This window comes from Crinia signifera, chromosome 7 (genome assembly GCF_055691185.1).
Source record: "Crinia signifera chromosome 7, ASM5569118v1, whole genome shotgun sequence".
Classification (NCBI taxonomy): Eukaryota; Metazoa; Chordata; class Amphibia; order Anura; family Myobatrachidae; genus Crinia; species Crinia signifera.
This window is the reverse complement of record NC_139223.1, coordinates 119,027,313-119,047,937: the sequence shown is the minus strand read 5'-3', so window position 1 is coordinate 119,047,937 and position 20,625 is coordinate 119,027,313. Positions and strand designations below refer to the sequence as shown.

Genomic DNA, 20,625 nt, shown 5'->3' with positions numbered 1-20,625 from the left:
ATGGTTGGCCACCTTGCCAATGCATTGCAATACATTGCAACCAACATTCCTTAAATTTTAATTAAATACAGTTTGTGGTGGAATTAGGCGAGTGCTGAATGCGTATGACTTAGCAAAATATGAACAATGAAGCTGCAAAAAGAATAAAAAGATACTTTACTTCAGGTGCCTTTTTTTTTAATTCGATAATTTTTATTGTGATTTTTAGAATAAGCAATTACAACACCCACCATAAACATAGGGTATAATAGACACAGACAACAGTTTGCACAGAAAATGAAGTAGAGTAACAGGGTTTGCATATAGCATATAATGCGCAGGATGTCAATAATAAAAATAGTGTTTGGATATCCCAGTATATCAAGGGTATTACGTGTGAAGTTGTCAAGCATAGTCGTTTCGTTACAGGATATAGTGATTCCTATTACCCAAAGGCACCATCTGGGCTCCAGGAATATCAAGTATATATATGCGCGACCAAGGTAAAATATCACACTAGAATGTAGCCAAATATTAACCTTGCAACCAGCGTAGTTTGACTTGACAGTATATTACCCACTAAAAAGAGATCACTATATAGAGAAAATGTGACAATACATAATCAAATGTCTGGTCCAACAGAAGAAATAGAAAATATTAAAAATTAACAAGGCCCACCCAAAAACCCAAAACAAACCTCCCCTATAACCCCCTACCCTGTACAACCCACCCCCAACTAGGCGTACCTGGATCCCTTAACGTGAGCCCCCACTCACTACTACGGATTAGGAGGGATTAGATTAGTGGCCATCAGCTAAAAATTAAGCTAATCCACGCCAAATGGCTAATCTACCCCTCCCCCCCACCCAACACCCCCCCATCCCCCCAACTATCTAAATATACAGGATATTGGCCATATGGGAAGCACGGGGCACTAAATAGAGTATTAACATAATGTAGCGAGCGTTATGTTGCAATCCCTGTTTCCTAAGAAAGGAGGAAAGATTTGTAGAAAAGGATGTGACATCAGGCATTAATGAAACAAAGTATATCACCACTTAACAGTAAGAAAAATATGAAGAGGCAAAAGTGACTAGAGACAGCATCCCAAACATTAGTCCGGCCAATCTTCGGCCCCTGAGAAAGGATGGGTATTATACGCGCATTCCCAGTCACTCGAAGGTGTGCAGGAGAACATCCAGAATATTGAAACATCATAGTCCATGATTCTAAAATTGACACCAGGAGTAAAGGAGGCCATACACGCACCGATGCGGGCGGTGCGTTGCTGTACGATGGGGTGCGCGCTCCCGCGGCACTTCATCGTACAGTACAAAAAGTATGTGCTGCACATACTTTTTGTACTAGCTTTTTCTAGCACAGCATCGCATCGCATGCACATCGTATGCACAAGGCATACAATGCGATGCTATGTGTGCTAGTTAAGCCCACAACGCACGCCGGGATCGGTGCGTGTGTGGGCTCCATAAGAGAAGGTTCTTTATCTGAATCCCAATACTGACAGGAGAATCCAGTATGGGGCAGCAAGAAGTTTTAATTTTGGGTAGATCCATGTGAAAATGTGTGTCCAGAATATGGACAACTACAGGAGCTGTAAAGGCCACAGGGTCATTACACATAGGTACATCTTTCTCAAGCACAGTATCACTCTCCTCTGTGGTATAGGATGGAGGACAGAAATATGTGTCCAGAGTATGAACTGCAGGAGCTGTAAAGGCCACAGGGTCATTACACATAGGTACATCTTTCTCAAGCACAGTATCGCTCTCCTCTGTGGCACAGGATAGAGGATGGACCCCGTGCGCCCTCCAACCCGGCAAGAAGCCTGTTAGTAGAGGCATAGATTGCATGCAGGATTTGTGGAAGAGAAGTTACCATGTTTATACATAAAACACAGTGATAACAGAATAAACAGAGCTGTAACCGTGGAGGGGCCACGAAAGAAGATGGTGGCGGCTAGCACACCGCCAAGTGCATAGAGGAGATTAGCAGCTTAGGACACCCCACAGCAGTGCACTATTCCAATACTCTGTGTTCCACACAGCAATATAACGGGTCACTGTAGTAAACAGGTAAATATAAATGTAGAAAGAGATCTCAGGAACCAGTCACAGCCAGCAATCACTAGTAACTGTCAATTAGCCGGGCAAGCACGTGGTTAAATGGCAACGGTGTCCAGGAAGAGTTATAATGGCGCATCTGCCACAGCACTGGTCACAATCAAGGTACTGTATCCAGCAGAGCAAGTGACACACAGACGCTGCCTGGCTCGCCTGTGCCACGGGAAAGCCGGGGATAAACAGACAGGGGGGCCAATCAGAGATCCGCACAGCCGACCGTCCAGAGCGCCTGCAGGCCTCACCTGGTGTCACCAGAGACCTGGAGAGCCGTCCGCAGGGCGCAGGAGCCACGACGGAGACAGCTCAGAGTCAGCGCCGCCGGGTCCCTCCAAGACGGCGCCGCCGGTAACAGGGGCCTGAATGAGGAGGGGAAGCAGGCCGCACTCACCACCACCGCAATCACACCCTCTGACCACGGAGTCCGGCAGACCAGTGAGTTTGATGGTGCTGTCAGAGGGAGGTAAGCCAGGGTAGATGGTGCCTCTCCGCCTGGTATCAGGATATTTTAAAGGATTTGTAAGGGAGCTCAGTCCCCTGGCTGCTGCTCACACGCTCGGCCAAGACACCTACTTCAGGTGCCTTTTAAATGAAAAGTTTTAATGTAGCAGTAAAACACAAATAGCAGGTAATACACATACAGGAAATAAAACCATTAGGGCTCATCTATGCATGGGGAAGTCCAATGTACAGTATCTGTCCTAACTCGTTTTGTTTTATATGGAAGACTTCTTTGGGAGGATAATCATGGAACTACATACATTTTTAATTTGTTCACAGCTTTTATTACAGAAGTAAAGTGTTAAAACATTACATACTATGGGAGAAATTTGCTAAGATGAAAGTTCTATTTCACATGGGATGTTTCTAAGGGCAGCCAATCAGATACTATCTATTATCTTCTAGAAGATGCTAAATAAGAAGTAGATTCTGATTAGCCGCCCATAGCAACATCCCATGTGAAATAGAACTTCCATCTTAGTAAATTTCCCCCTAGGTCTTCCTTTTGTTTAATTTGATATACCTTGAATCATAGTGTGGTCATATGGCCGAAGACAACCTGATTAAGTTAAGTTGCTGCACATTATTTCTCTGCACAACGAGGTGTCATAATTTGTAGATCTAATTACACTTCATAGGTGCTTTTAACACGTAATTTTAATGTTTTTTATATGTGTGGCTCACAAATTTTCAACTGTTTTAAAGTTGCTAGTTATACAGGTGGAGTATCCCTTATCCAAATATCCACTATACAAATTATTCAGAAAAACATACATTACATAAAGGGAATTTATTTTTTTTGCTAAAAGAACTACTGGGGACATGTAACTGGCACTAAATATATGCAAGAAAATGATTGCTTGGCATTTAAATTCAGGTCTACATCATCGCTTTGCAGCTTTGTCAAGGTGAACAAGCCATCCTCCTAACAGACGGGACACCTAAATCGGGCACTCCCGCGGCTGGAGAACGCAGTTTCTCCCTAACGAATCCACGTTTGGCTCTTAATTTTTGGAAGTACATAGGAAGGCATCCTAGGAAAGGACATTGGACATAATATCCAAACAGGACTATTGGGTGACTATGGCCCTTATTCAGATCTGATTGCAGTACAAATTTGTTCTCAAAATGGGCAAAACCATGTGCACTGCAGGTGGGGCAGATGTAACTTGTGCAGAGAGAGTTAAATTTGGGTGGGGTGTGCTGAAACTGATATCTATATTGCAGTGTAAAAATAATGCAGCCAGTATATACCATGCACATAAACAAAATAACTCACACAAATCTAACTTTCTCTACACATGTTACATCTGCCCCACCTGCAGTGCACATGGCTTTGCCCATTTTGAGAACGAATTTGTACTGCGATCAGATCTGAATAAGGGCCTATATCCGTACATTCATTTACTCCATATATGGTATCACTGATTTTACAGTACAAACTTTTTAAATATGTCTTAATAAATTCCCTTTACTATTTAGTTACACCTGTTGCATGTGTTTTTAGATATATAGTGCAGTTATACCCTTTTCTGTACCAGTTTTTTCCCTTTTGGGTTTGACAAACCCTTATATTTAATTGCAGCTCTGCAATCCCACTCCTCCCTAGGCGCTTCACGGGACACTCAGTGCCCTACCCTCTCTACCATATATTCCTCTGATAGAAGATGGACAAGGCCGAAACCTGGACTTCTAATGAACCCAGTCATAGGCCCAAATCCAACCCAGACTGCAGGAATCTGATGAATCTGTCCAATTTAAATTCAGCCGGAGAAAACGTCAAGTTTTCAAACCCTCCCACGTATTTCCTCCAAATGTAATGGTAATGCGATGCAGTAACAGGCTTCTTGGCTTGCCTCATCGTAGAAATTACCGATGCATGGAAGCCCTTTTCTGCTTTGATCTGCCGCTCAACCTCCAGGCCGTCAAAAAAGTTGCTCTAAGGCCTGGAAGATGCACGGACCTTGCGTGAGCAGGTATCTTTGCAGAGGAAGATGCAACAGGTCCTCCACTTGCATGGCCAGAAGGTCAGCATACCAACTTCTTGGTCAATCCAGGGTCACTAAAATGGCCTCGACTCCGTCCCCTCGTATCTTTTTAAGAAACCGAGCCACCAACTGGATTGGGGGAAAGATGTAGACCAGGTTGAACAACCAATTTAACAATAAAGCATCTACTGCCTCTGCCCAAGGGTCTCTCATTCTCAGTTGTGCCTGGATGCCATCAGGTCTACCTGTGGGGTACCCCACCGAGCCACCAGAGCATCGAATACTTGGTGTTTTAGACTCCATTCCCCCCGGGGTGAAGGTCGTGGCGACTGAGGAAGTCCGCCTCCCAGTTGTCCAGTCCGGGAATGAAAATGGCTGAGGGCCTGAACGTTCCTCTCTGCCCAGGACAAGATCTTTGTAGCCTTTTGCATACAGGACCTACTCTTTGTACCTCCCTGTCGATTTAGAAACGCCACTGTCGTCGCGTTGTCTGAATGTATGCAAATTGCATGACCGGCCAAGGCTCTGGGCTGCTTCCAGTAGTGCATAATACACTGCTCTCAACTCCAGGTTGTTGATGTGGAGCTTTGTTTCCCAGAATGTCCACTTCCCTTGAAAAGACCTCCCCTTCGTCGCAGCCCAACTCATAAGACTGGCAGCCATGGTGACCAGAATAAATTCCTGGATACCAAATCTCCAGCATCTTGGGAGTGTGGAGCCACCATTGCAGCGACAGTCTGGTTTGGAACGATAACACAATCTTCTGGTGTATATGAAGATGAGAGCTGGACCATTTGCTCAGAAGATCCAGTTGGAATACCCTGGAATGGAATCTCCCGAATTGGATCGCCTTGAAAGAGGCCACCATCTTTCCGAGCAACCTGATGCACCGAAACCTGACATTGCACCAGTAGGTCCACAAGGAGCATGGCAGATATCTTGTCCCTTGGGAGAAACACTTTCAGTTGCACAGTGTCCAAAATCCTTCCCAGAAAGAGAAGTCTTTGGGATGGTATCAGGGAAAACTTCGGTATGTTGAACAACCAACCGTTGTCTGAGAGGCTGAAAAATTGGACGGTGTGTGGTGCGCTATCAACAGCTGCCGGCACTTGGGTTGTCAGACCCAAATAGTTATGCAAGGAGAAGGAAAGAGTTACTTGCTCCTGATGAAGCCGGTGATACCCGGGGAAACGCGTTGAGCACCTGTGAATACCGCTGTTCCTTTTGCCATCATCCTCTCTGCCAAGTGACCCGTCCATCTCTCCCCAAAAGACCCTCGTTTTTTCCTGGACTGCTTCAACTGTGGGATAACTGCACGATCCCTAAACGATCCAGATGTATACAAGAGGACACTAGTGGGAATCCTGAGTCCTTGAAATTATAGGACATCTGTTTGGACACCGTGTCACAGCATCAGGCCATCCAAATCAGGCCAATGGGATGGTAATATACAGCTCAAATTCTCTTATTCACAAATTGAACTCTAAGCTAACCCAGCTCAAATACTTGATTATCCCCGTGATAACTAGCTTCAATTTTTTCAGTACTAAAGAGATTCACCTTTTTATACTTTTTATATTGTTATAATATTGTTATTAATAAATTGTTATATTGTTCTGAGAACCGTGCATTGCATTATTCCTTAAACAGCCAGCGCCGGCACAACTCTTTCCTTTTCGTTGTCTGAGAGGGTCTGCATGGACACCAGTAAGGCCTGTTGTAAGGCCTATTCTGATCAAGCTTTTAATAGTAGATCGTCTAGATATGGGATTACACAGATACCTTTCTTCCTGAGAAGAATCATCATCTCCGCCATCACCTTGGTGAAGATGCATGGGGCAGATGACAGCCCAAAAGGCAGTGCTCAGAACTGGTAGTGGTCGTTCTTCAAAGCAAAACGCAGGAACTCAATTTTTCTGTCAGACACATCCTTAAGAGAGGAGATCCCCGGTACCGGGAGCACCACCTTCTTAGATAAGCGAGAAACGGATGAGTCATCCACCAGTGGCTCCTCCCACATTTTCCTCCCTGCCTGGTCAAACGGAAAGGTGGATTTAAACCTCTTAGTGATTTTAAACCGCATTTCTGGGTTTTTCCATGCAAACTTAAATGCTTCCTCTAAATCAACCTAAATATGCTGCTTTTTCTGAGTAGCAAAAAAGGAATCCCCTTCTGTAGACTAAGCTAAGGGAATGTCTAACACATCCCTGATTGCCATAATCAACACCTCTGTTCCTTGGAGCAATGACTGAATTCTCCTCCTCTTCTGCAGAGTCTGGAGTTTGAGAGACTGCACCTCACTTGCGAGACTCCCCAGGAGTAGGAGTCAGTATATCAGCTCTTGCAGCCAGGATAGAAAGATCCTGTTGCACTCTCTGGGTCTGTGCAGTGTTAGCTGCCAGCTGTGTAGACAAGATTCTACATGGATTTAATGCCACTGGTCCAGGCAGGCTCCTGCTAGTCTGCCTGTTGTCCCCCAAGCTAGGGGGACACCCCACTGAGTTGAGGGGACATGCAGGATTCACAAGTAATTTGTCACTGCAGACCATGCAAGTTAACAAGCTTCCCACACACAAATCACAGTAAATATGACAGTGTGAAAAACAGATAATAACTATGTGAAGTTCTATCTGTACTATGTGTGTCCAATAGCTGTAACCAGCCTGTGGGTCAGGATACAGAGACAGTGAGGGGACCAGAACACCCTTAACTTTAGCTCTCTAGATTAAAGAGCTAATACAGTACTAAATATGCAGGCAAAGTACCAGGGTACACTATATAGCGCTGAAATTATATATATATATATATATATATATGTCACAGGTGGGCACTCCACAAAGTAAAACACAGTCCCGGTGCCAGGCACATAAAGGTTGATAATAAAAGCACTTACCCCCCCACGACGTGAGGAATTGGAGCTGGCACACGGAGTTGAAGAATAGGTGATTTAATGTATCAGCAACATGTAGACAGTAACAGCTGTATTCCCGACAGCCGTCGGGACAGGGGATGAAAACTGCCTGTGAGCAGTTGAAACGGCTGTCGGGAATACAGCTGTTAAATTAAATCACCTATTCTTCAACTTCGTGTGCCGGCTCCAATTCCTCACGTCGTGGGGGGTAAGTGCTTTTATTATCAAACTTTATGTGCCTGGCACCGGGACTGTGTTTTACTTTGTGGAGTGCCCACCTGTGACCCCTGTATATATATATATATATATATATATATATATATATATATATATATATAGATAGATAGATAGATAGATAGATAGATAGATAGATAGATAGATAGATAGATAGATAGATAGATAGATAGATAGATAGATAGATAGATAATGAGGTATATGTGTGTGTCAAGCTTTAATTCTTTATCGCAGTTAAAATACAGAGGTTTTTACTTAAATGTCATATACAAAACTTGATTGGTTACGGATACCTACCCAACATACTCTAGAATAACTTTAAATGGTTCATATCGGCTTCCATGCATTTAGGGGAAGAGAGCAAATGTACACCTATTCACCAAATGCACTGTTATCTAGGGGAACACACAAAACTTAACTCTGCCATTATCTCCCATTTCAACAAAGGTAGAAATGAAAAATTCACAAAATGATTTGAGGCCTAAAAGACACTAGATTTATGCTAAATAGTTTTCCTGCTTAACAAATGGGTCCTTAAAAGGCTGCTGCTATTGGCAACGTACTTTGTGCACCTATCTGCTCCTAACAACCAGAGAAAATAATGAAAAGGACACAATTATTACATATCCTTTAAGATTAATCAGCCAGCCTACTTTGATTAAAATGCTTTTACAGGTTGTGTATTCTCCCTATGCTTGCACGGGATTCTTCCAGGTGCTCTGGTTTCCACCCACAATCCAAAAATATACTTTATTGTATAATTGGCTCGCAACAAAGTGAATGCGATTGGCCAAATATTCTCTGCAAAGCACTGTGGAATGTGTGTGCTATATAACTAATTGGTCATAACCACAAATCATTACCTGTCTTTGGACGAACAACATCAGGACTTTCTTTGCTTGCTCGTATGGGCTTTCCTCCCCCTGATTGGAGTGACTCATTGCAAGTCCAACATCCATGCAGAGCACCACAGCACTCTGTGGAGACATCACACAGTCACATTAAACCAATGTTACCCATAGTCCCTACAAAGTAGAACATGTAAGTATCCCTACATTATCTTATAATACTGTATTATTTATTCACACCAGGATTTGTGTTTTCTGTTTTGATGCAGAAGCTACAAGATCAAGGGGTTTAGGGTAAGAGTAGGAAAGTAATAACAAATATAATGAATGCTGAGATCTTTTAATACTATCTACAACCACCTTCATATAATCTAGGAAGAGCCGAGAATATTTTTACATACAGTATTAAACCATCTATTTCTACAAGAGACAAAAACAAAGGGAAATTGGAAATATAAAGTTGGAGGCCATAGAACATAACACTTGTACATAGAATCAGTAAGGGTTTTGAATATTATTCTGCCAATTATGCCCCTTTCAGAGCGCACAAAAAAAAAACAGAATTTTGCAGATTTTTAACTGTTTTAAAATGGTAATATATGCGGTCTGAAAGATGCAGAGTGATTTCACGGTTTCCGCAAAAAAACAAACGTTTTTTGGAAACGGTAAAAAAGCAGGGTCCTATCTGTTTCAGACCCGTTTTTTTTTTTGCTGTCTGAATGCGTCTGAAACTGTACCCAGGCAGCAGTGAACACTATTGGTCCCCAGCGCAGTGCATATTTAATGAGCCAGTCGTTCGTTACATATGCACATATGTAATCAGCTGCACATTACATATGCGCATATGTAATGAGCGTCAGTGCGTCCCCTCTCTCCCCATCGCTGCTTTCACACCGCAAACCTCCTTTAGACCAGGTATTTACATGTGATGTGCAAGGGGTTAAACTTGCTCTGACCCATTTAAAAAAAAAAAAAAAACGTTTTAAGTACCTGGTCTAAGCAGGTTTTGCTGTGTGAAAGCAGCATTAGTGGTTTTGGTAACGTTTAGAGAGAAAACATGTGAGAAAGTGGGAATAAATGTTGATATGGTTATACAGTGCAGCATACTACAGTATGTGTGGCATGGTTTAAAGGAAAATAATACATGTAAGCCAAAATACATATATTGCTCAAAATGTATATAAAGAATACATCTCCACAAGTTGTAGAAATCAAATTTGTTTTCAGACACTACGTCTGTATAGAATACCCTTGTACAGTATGAAATAAAGGAATGAACATCTAATGACATTTCTTACAATACTACATTCTCGGATCAATGGATTTTTACCAGCAGTCGTTTCCTAAATCTCTCAACAAATCTCATCCACATCACTCTCATGTAAACAGTAGGTGACTGTGTCAACAGAAATGAGTAAATGAATAAGAACTATCTCTGTGTGTTTTGCAGCAGAGGCAGCTGAAAGGCTCTCACCGGGACCACAGCTAATCAATACATCTTAGTATATAAAACTATATATTGGGCACATGGACAATTTGGAATTGGTATAAAATGGTGCATGAGATAACTGTATTAACAATCAATCTTGGTCCTCAGGAGCCTTAACAGTGTGACAAGAACACTGGAATAGTGTTTGAGATTAGGTATGTTTGTCCCAGGTTCTTGTCTACAGGTGGCCATACAGATTGATTGTCAGATTGGGCTGGTTGAAACAAAAACCTGGTAATATCTGAATGACAGGTTTTGGCCGTTTTCCGGCATTACAAAGCAAATGGTCAACTGTCATTTGCTCTCATCCATTACCAGGATTTTGTCCCAACCAGCTCAATCTGACAATCGATCTGTAGATGTATGGCCACCTTTACACATTATAGAAACTTCCATGAGAGTGTTTCTTTTTGTTAAAGCTGAGTAAAGGCTCAGTTCAGGTGTTTGGCCTCATAGAGGGCTAATCAGGGTTTGCAGCTGTGCAAGGGCCTGATAGAGCTGCTAGACTGATCAGTGTGGGCAGACTGCAGAATCTCTGTGAGAGAAACAAGCTTTCTTATGCAAGTGAGCCATCCAGTGGTGACTGGACAACTTTGTGTTTTGTTTAGAGACAGTTAGGAATGTCCTGTGTTTAGTTAGTACCAGGCAGGCAAGGTATTTTATTTTTATTGTATTTTCTGCTTAATAAAACTGGTTGCGGCCAGTTGCACCCCAAAGACTGGACTGCATTCTACCCCAGGAAAAGGCATCCAGTTCCCCTACAGTGTTACACGGTTTTTGTTTTACAGATCACCCAGCAGGTTTAAAGATCCACAGGTAACCAGGAAAACATGAACTACTTGGGGGCCTGAGACTGAGAACCACTGCACTATAAGTTGCTATCCCTCAAGTTACTACATACATAACTTTTTTTTTCAAATGTGACTTTAGACTGTATGCTACAGATAGGGCAGGCCTTATGCTTGCTTGGGAATCGCCAGCAGCATGCTGCTGGCGATCCGCCAGCAACACGGCGCGCCATCTGACTGAGACGCGCGTGCGTCCCCCACGCACGTGCGTCTCAGTATCCGGGCGGCCGGCGGGCGAGGCGGACGCAATACTGTCCGCCTCCCGCTCGAGGGGGGCTGGGGGGACCCGAGGAGGCTGTGGGGGGGTGCGGGCGCCCGGTGTGGGCACCGGGCGACCGTCGGAAGGGGACGGCAGCACCGTCGGAAGGGGACGCGCGCGCACCTCGTGCGCGCGCGTCCCCTTCCGACACACAGATGGCGCGGGAGCAGGGAATGGCGAATGGCGTCGCCATCGCCATCCCCTGCAAAGATGAGCCCGGCCCCATCTGTACTACGATGCCAAAACCAGGCCAGGAATGGTCGTGCAGTAACTGTAAGAGGAAATGTACATGATCATATAGTATGTGTGTAGTTGCAGCCAAAGTACAATTACTGTCTATGTTGCGTTTGCTATGACTCTGTTGTACAGTGGGTGTAGAGAAACTAATGGGCAGTATTCAATGCTGGGGGCGAGCTGTGACAACGAGCAGGGCTGCCTGCCTGCTGTCACAGCTCGCAAGGTCAGTATTCAACTTACCCCCTGCATACACTGTTTCCCCCTCGCTAGGTTTTTGGAGCAAGGAGGAAAGGCGTATGTGGGCTCCCTGTATTAGCCACAAGACTCATTGTTTGGGGGAATCCTCTCTGTCCTGACAGCGAGGATTCACACGGAATGATAAATAGGGTGAATGGCCAGCGTGGGGGTTAAACAGCGAGGATCGCTTGTTTCCATCAATCCCCACCGTTTAACCCCCTCACCGGCCACATTGAATACACCCCAATAAGTTAAAGACTGCATTTGTTTGCAAACTGTGAAACACACAATTATGCACCCATAAAACTTGCGCAACAGTGTTTTCAATGTGATTTTATACTGCAAAACACAAATAATTCCCTTTTTAAGACTCCACTTTAGAATGTACTTTAAGTGATGTCTTGATAAATAAAATCCTATTTGTGTATTCTACTATTCACGCTAAAGGACCCTCTGCAATATTATATTATCTGACCTACAGAGCTATAAATTATCATGTAATATTATCTACTTTATTTCCATCCATTCCATAGACCCCTAAACTGTATTTTCCCCTGTCTACTATAGAAGGATACCATGTTATTTGCGGTGCCAATGTTTAGCCAATCAGTTCTCAAAATCATGCAGCAACAGTTTTTCAGCGATGGATTAACAGAATAGCAGCAGCATTAACTGTTCCCAAGTAAGGGTGAATTCACTGCTAATATTGTGCAAACATGCCTTTTGTTTATGTACTGTAATATTCATCCTGACAGCTCCGTCAATGCAGTCAGCAGGAGTCACAATGAGACATGATTTAACAGACATGCTAGTGGATCCACACAGCTGGTTGACACAAATGAGCAGTGGGATGGAAGTAGATTCAAAGAAAGCAGCCCCTGTAAGTGGGAACATAGAGATGTGTCCACATACATGTATCCTCTGTGCTACAAGTCATGATACACAAGGGGGTGTGGGACTCCATGTAACTCTGTAGGGCAAGCATCGTTGTGTGCTACTTTTTTCATTACAAAGTGGTGCGGATATGACACCCAAGAAGCTTCTGCTGAGAATATATGCAGCAACCTAATGCAATGCCCAGGTGCTCAGATGTGCTTGCTCCTGTGCCTGTAAAGTACTTTCTTGGTTAATCCGTACAGACGGACAATGATGCGTCCTCTTTCCAGTCATCAGCTCCTGATACTCTTCTCCCAGCACTTCCGGGTCTTCATACAGCATGCAGTTTTGGCTCTATTTCTCCCAGCATTTCTTCTTGGCTTTGGAAGGCAGCCGGTGAGTGGTCCTTTCCCGAACCAGCCACTTCTCCCTTCTCTTAGGAATGAGCACCACTCCCCTTCAAGGTGCTGGGGTATAGTGTTATGTGCTGGGGCTGAATGATGTCCCTAGGGATGCAAGTCCCCTGTCCCTATTACAGAGAAAGCATGATCGTGCATGCAGAACTATAGCAGTCGCACTATAAAATGACATGAAGACCTACAAATGCAGAGCCATTAAACAAGAAAAGACATCTGTATAATGATGATTGGTGTCCCCCTAGCAGCAACAGGGCAGACATACTGGTGCATACTGTACCATGGTAGGAAAACTGCATACTGTAGGTTCGGGGTGCAGACTGGATGTGAGGGGGGATTATGGATGGTGTAATGGTTAGCATTACTGCCTCACAGCACTGAGATGGGGTTGACTCCCACCACGGCACTAACTGCAGAGTTTGTATATTCTCCCCGTACTTACATGGGTTTCCTCCTACAATCCAAAAATATAAAAACTATACATCTCTGTAAAGTGCTGCAGAATATGTGTGCGCTATATAAGAAACTGTTAATTAAGTAATTATGACAAGTGATCCTCAGATGGCCTAATACAGGACCCCAGCAAGTTACCGCAGAATGGTTGCAACACCTGTATTTATGTCCCTCGTGGACACCCAAGAGGCAAAATATCCCATGGCAGTCGGGATGCCGACTGTTGGGCATTTAGCAGTCAGAATTCCGATGTCGGAGAAGCATCCAGGAACCTGTGGTCAACAGATGCACATACATGGCAGCATTGTGGAGGCACAATATGATGCAAGGAGTGAGGTAACAGACAACTCAACTGATTTTTCAGACTCCTTGGATCACTGGATAGATTAGAGAAGTCACCAATTTGACGGTCAGAAAAATGAGTCGTGACCCCATGCTGACCCCATCACGAATCCCACTTTGGGGTCAGGACCCACAGTTTGTGAACCACTGGTCTAATGTATGAACAACATAAAGGCATTACATGACTTTAATACACCTTTCTATTCCACTCACGATGTATCATCTCACTGCTGTATTTTTCTTAGTCTGTACAGATGCTTCCTTATAGAACATTAGTTTTGAGAATTATCATTTTCACGTGTTACTCGTTGTCTGTATACCATCCTTTTTTTTACTTGATATAAAAATATGAAAATTAAAAACTGGTCACACGATATACAATTATTGGTTTGATTTTGTAATAATCTGTTGATCAGACAGTTATATTGTTTAATGTGTAGGAATTAAAGTTTTGTCGATAAACGGTCCAAAAAAATAACTAAAAAAAAAGGAGGATAAATTTGTCTTTTCCAATTGTTAAAACTTGCCAGAAAAGATTGGTCAAAAAGTTGCAATATTGTAGTGTGTGCGCATAGTCACAATAATCTGACGATACCTGTGCGGGAATGAATCATTTCTGTCTATGATGCGATACCTTTAATTTATCCAGATTACATCATACTCCTTTTGGCCAGGTATACAGTATGCAAATTAGGTGGAGAAAATAATTGCTTATCTTAGGGATTAACAAACTGGATGCTGAAGGATATGTGCAGGGGTGCTATCGGTTGGGGGCCCCAGGAAAGATCATATTAGTTGGTCAATGTGATAGGCAAAACCAGTGCCAGCAGCTGACAACGACAGACCGTGCACCACAAGATAACTGAACCTAATAGGTGGTAGGCATGCTTTTTTCATTTCATTTTTTTCTGAATAATAAGAAACTCTTGGTCTACGAGTGTAATGAATGAGAACCAATGGCAATAAGAGCCATAAGCTTACCAACTGAGTAAGCTTAATTAGACGGACCTTCAGAACTCCTCCACTACAGCAGGAAATTCTGGTCTAAACACTACTATAAAATTGGGTCGCAATGCACCCTTGTTTTGTTAAACAAGGTCAGTCGCCACCTCCCCCAAATGGCTGCATGTCAATCCAATAGGGTTTGCATACTACCCTGAATAAACTTGGAAAACACTGAGCAATATAACAGACGATAGGGGTGATTCTGATTGGCTCGGTAAACTGTGAGGATCGCAGCTTACAGAGAACCAGAGAGGCCGCCCATCCGAGCACCACCCCCTCCCTGATGATTCCCCCCTTTTACATGCGAGGGGTTGTGTGACGAAAACACGTCCCCTCGCATGTTTCCGCAACAAACGCACTTATTTTCGGCCACCAGGACGAGCACAGGGCAGGACATTACCCATGGGAATGCCCAGCGTTTTGCCGAATCCGTTTGCAACGGGAACCTGCAAACGCGCAGAGCTGTAAACATCGGATTAAACCAGAGTGAGGGGTGATATGTATTACAAGACCATCAATGTTTACCTCTATACCCTTGATATGTCTGTGAACGATATTGTGATGGCGATGCAGCACAGCTGGTGTGCGATATAACCGGCTCATTTGGCTGTGCGTAAACTTACTGCAGAGACTGCTGGTGACAGACATTTAAATATCCATCCAGTTGTGACATCAGGCACAACACTTTGGGCTGACAACTGGTAACAGTGTATGAACTTACTAATCTTGAGATCAGTGGTAGCCAACCCTAGCCCTCGAGAGCTACCAACAGTGCATATTTTCCAGACAACCTAGCTGCTGCACAGCTGCAATCATTAATCACTGACACATTTTAAAAGATACACAGATGGAGCTAATTAGCTCACTTGTGATTCTGTGAGACCTGCAAAACATGCACTGTTAGTAGCTCTCGAGGACTAGGGTTGGCTACCTCAGCTTTAGATCTATCAGCTAGGTGGATATCCAGCAAAAATGTGTGTTGCTGAAAAATAAAATAACCACATAGGCCGATATTCAATTACTGGTGAGTATTTTCTCAATGGTTTATTTATTTATTTGGACAGAGTGGGGAAAAAAAGCAACGCCCGAAAATACAGATTTAGTGAAACCTGTGTGTTTTCACTTGAAAAAGTCAGCTAATTTTGTTTCATGAAACAAAATCCTCAAAAGGCCAAGGGCTGGCTTATCGGGGCTAATAAAATATCCCTACAGAAAGACAATTACCCCAATCATTAAGGGTGAAAAATTATCGGTATATCGATCATGGGGAATATTTTACCCTTAAGGCCCCCATACACTATGAGATTTGGGCCGAATTTCGGCTGATCGGGTCGAGAAATCGGCCGAAATAACGTGTCTGACGTCCGAACAGATAAGTGGTCCCATGCGCATAGTATCGGACTCAAAGATCATACATGCAGCACGTACGACCTCTCTGTCAGACTCCCTCCCAATTGCAGGGAGTGGGGTCGTATGCAATAAATCACATACAGAAGGGCCGCATGTGATCCTGTCACCCGGGAGTGTCCCGAGCGGTTCATGGGGAATTGGATGAGACTTCTCACATAGAAGTGGCAGTGTTAAGGCCCCATACACTATGCAATTCCAGCCTGATTTCACCTGATTCTGGCGGATCAGGTCAAGAAATTAAGTAAAATTGGCCCAAACATCATGTGCCTGACTTCCAATCCGATTTGTGGTCCTGTGCGCATCGGATCATACCCGGAGATCATACATAATGCATGTACATACTTGCCTACCTGACCCTCTCCGGGTGTGGTATGGCAGTCTGACAATCGGGATACCGACGGTCAGTATCCTGACAACGGTATCCCCACTGCTGGTGCTCCAACAGGGAGGTGAGCGCAAAGAGGCCCCTTGTGGGCTCGATGGCACGCTTAGCTCGCCACAGGTTCTATTCTTCCTCTATGGGGGTCATGAACCCCCGCAAGGGAGAATCGCCCCTGTCATTTGGGATACCGACTGTCTAGCATTTAAACAGTCGGGATTCCGATGTCAGAGTGCTGACCGTCGTAATCCTGACTGTCGGACAGTCATCGAGCACAGAGGGAGAAAATACTCTGTTCCTGGACTTCCCTGGTAAGATATGATTGCCATCACCTGTGGTGAAACACCTTTCTTATCAATTAACTAGCTCACCACAGGTGATGGCAATCCTATGTTACCAGGGAAGTCCAGGAACAGAGCATTTTCTCCCTTAATGGAGAGGGTCAGGTAGGCAAGTATGTGCATGTATGATCTCCGGGCCGGACCCCCTTCTAACACTGCAATTTGAAGCTAGCCAGCCCAGGAGCAGCAGGTTGTCTAGATCAGGGGTCCTCAAACTATTTTGCTCTGGGATAATGACAGGACCCTAGCAAGTTACTGCAGAAAGTGATTACATTACGGGCAGTATTTAATGCTCCCGATTCACCGGTTTTATTCGGTGAATCGGGCTGTTTTGACTCCTTGCTGTGAATCTTTTTCACAGAAAATCTGATTCACCCTATTCAATGTTCTCCGGCTAGTTATCCGTTTCATGCTCGCTGCAATTCGCTGGTGTATTTCAATGGGGTTTTCATTGGGATTCAACAAGAGTGTATTCAATGCTAAGATGGAGAACTGCTTTTAACATGATTTTCACCATAATTCACCGTTTCTTTTTAAGATGAACTGGAATGTGATCTTTTAAAATAAAGGTGTTTTTTTTAGGGGGGGGGGGCAAAAAAATGTGAAATGTTATTGTGTGAGGGGGCATGCTATTTTTATTTATGTGCTTGCAGCAAATATACAAAAAAAAATTATCTACACATTCGCCAGCAGGGGGCGGGGAGCTGCTCATTAGATATTCACTTCACACTGGTCACACTCATTCCATATGCATGAGTGGGACCAGTGCAGTGGCTCCCTCCACAGCGCCCCTGCTAGCTGTGTCCCCGGGAGCCCTCCCTCCCCCCACACACACATTCCGGCACAGGCAGGGAGGCTTCCATCTCCCTGCCTGTCTCCGTCCCCCAGCTCCCTGTGGCGAAAAATCCCCGTCAGGGTCAACGAGCCCCTGCAGTGTTGAATAGGGTGACAAGGAGGGCTGGCAGCGAATGCTCCAGCCCTCCGGAACCCAGCAATTATGCAGCGAATCCTAAACAGGATTCGCTGCACATTGTGGAGGCACAAAGTAAAAGGAGGAGTCTAAATAACAGACAGTTCAGATTGGTCAAACTCCTTGAATGAAACACTGACTGAGATTTCAAAAGTCATCAGCCTGATGGTCAGCAACATGGAGTCACAACCCCATGCTAAGACTGTCGGGACCCACAGACTGAGAACCTCTGGTCTAGATAAAAAACATAAAATCATGGAAAATGCAAATATCCCCATGCAATGAATGGGTTTAAACACAAAGGCAAGTATTCAATGCCGGTGCGAGCGGCCGGCGAGGGGGTTAAACTGCGAGGATCACAGAAAACCAGTGATCCTCGCAGTTTAACCCCCGCGCCGGCCGCTCGCACTATGCAACGTTCCGGGGGAATCCTCGCAGTCACAGAACTGCGAGGATTCCCCTAAACTGCGAGAGCCGCGGCTAGTGCAGCAAACTCTCTGTAATTAGCCTCGATTCTCGCAGCTTTTGGAGGCACATTCGCAAATTCCCCCTCGCTCAAAAAACGTAGCGAGGGGGAATTTGCGAATGAGGGGTGTCAGTTGAATACTGACAGGGTGAGCGGTGACTGCGAGCAAAAAGTCCTGCTCGCAGTTACCGCTCGCCCACGGCATTGAATATATGCCATAGGATTAGTTACCATTTACAAATGTAGTACTAGTTATTCATTTATTTATTATTTGGGTACTTGTTTCCTAGCACGGCGCCCAGATTTTCTATGTACGGCACCATAAGGAATTTTTATTTATTTTTGCATATATATTTTTTTATATATGTCTAACGTGGATTACTTTACATGGATTCCGCGTCCGCTTGCCACTCTTCGGGCTCGGTGGCTCGCCACACTATATAAAATCAACTTCACGCGGACGTGGATAGTGGGGTAATGAAAAAGTCGGAGGATGCGTTCTGCTGCGCTCGCCACGCTTCGGGGTGTCGTGGAAAGTGGGGGGGGGCATCCTATATTTTACATGTATTCACTGACTTAGCCCATTAAAAAGATAGGATGCGATAAAAAAATCGCATCGCATCTCATGCCACTAATGGCATGCGATGCGATTTTTTATCGCATCCTATCTTTTTAATGGGCTAAGTCAGAATATACATTAATAAGTCAGAGAATACATTAGTAAGATAGGATGCGATAAAAAAATCGCATCACATCGCATGCCATTAATGGCATGCGATGCGATTTCCTTACCCTGAATAGCCCTCTACATAAATGGAGTAGTGGGCGCCGTGCTAGGAAACAAGTACCATTTTTTAAAATGTATTTAACTTTAATTTATACCTGCCTCTCAATTCAATTATCACTTCAAGTTAAAAACATGGGTGGGTAGCACAATTAAACTTTTTCAGATCATCATTAAATTTGTTGTGAACATTACAATGTGTACCCGGGGTCTGGCGCACCACAGCTTGCTATTGTCCCCTATAGATGTTGCCACATACTGTACTTAGTCAAGGGGCTGCTGTTCAGAACTTGAGCCTCCATTACCTGCACACCTGTTCCCTGCAGCAACTACCAAATTACCGAGTACTAGAGGGTTCTGATGCACACAGTGGTGCAGGCGCCCAGGACTACCACCCCCATAGTGCTGGATTTGCACTATTGCATTTATTCACATTTGCAACGCTCACAACAAATAAATATGAAGAATTAACACTGCTGACTACAGCATACAGCTGCCAGCCTGCACACATACACACAGTGGCTGGTAACTATGTAATACATGTGCCTGTCGGACTGTCCTCGGAACTTAAAGCGACAGCTACAGGTTGTATTACAAGTCCAGGCAGATCCCAACATAGTGTGCTATGTGCTAGTCCCCAGAAGAGAGGCAGCAGGCAGAGTATAATCAGGGGAACTCCGTGTGAGCCACACACACACCCCTCTCTCATAATCATACCTTCCCTGCCCGCGCCATCTTCCTCCTCCTCGCTGTATCACAGATCCTCTTCCCCTATAAAAAAAAAAAAGGAGGCAAACCTGGGTTCCGTCTGACTGTCTGTGTGACAGGGGAGAGCAGCAGTGGCCTCTGGTGGGTATCCTGACACATTGCATGGATCAGATAATACTGTACTGTACTGTACTACAATGTCCTGGGCTCACACTGCTCTGTATTCACCAGTTAAATCAATATACTGTATAGTCATAGTAAAAAGGTGGGGAAAACCGTCTGCTCCCTGCAGCAAATTACCGTTCTGGAGCTTGTAGTGCTCGTCCACATCCAGTCAATGGGCAGGATGTTCTAACATCCACAGCCCTCTAACACCCCCCTTCGCCAGGTACCGCATTGTTAATAATCGCATATGCAATTATTAACGCAAGGGACAGCGGGAAGACCCGGGAGTCTGTCTGCGCCAGGGACGTGCAGGCAGGGGAGGCAGAGCCTCACCTGTCATAAATCATAAAAAAAAAAATACAAAGATGATATTTACAAACATATACTGTTCTAAATATCCTATTTGTAGTTTTAATTTTTATAATTTATGGTTTGAGAGAGGCTGTGTGAGCGTTGGGAAGCAGCGGTAGCTGTGCCTCCAGCTGACAGTTTAAAACTGTCAGCAGCGGGGGGCAGGGCTAAGTTGCGGGCACAAGCAGATGCTGAAAAGCCCATTGAAAAAGTATGGGGAAACGGCACCTACTCCTCTGCCTCAGTGACAGGGACGTGCCTTCAGAGCACTCCCCTGTAACTGAGACAGA

General features: G+C 44.4%; 1 protein-coding gene across 1 annotated transcript in view; it reads right to left on the bottom strand.

The window, feature by feature from the left end:
• XRCC5 (X-ray repair cross complementing 5) overlaps positions 1-20,277 on the bottom strand; it is a 105,592-nt gene extending 85,315 nt beyond the window's left edge. The window contains 3 exon segments of the mRNA XM_083153680.1: positions 8,615-8,728; positions 19,829-19,882; positions 20,120-20,277. Coding sequence (XP_083009806.1) covers positions 8,615-8,728; positions 19,829-19,882; positions 20,120-20,149 — 198 coding nt within the window. The 5' untranslated portion in view covers positions 20,150-20,277.
• Between the last annotated feature and the right edge of the window lie 348 nt (positions 20,278-20,625).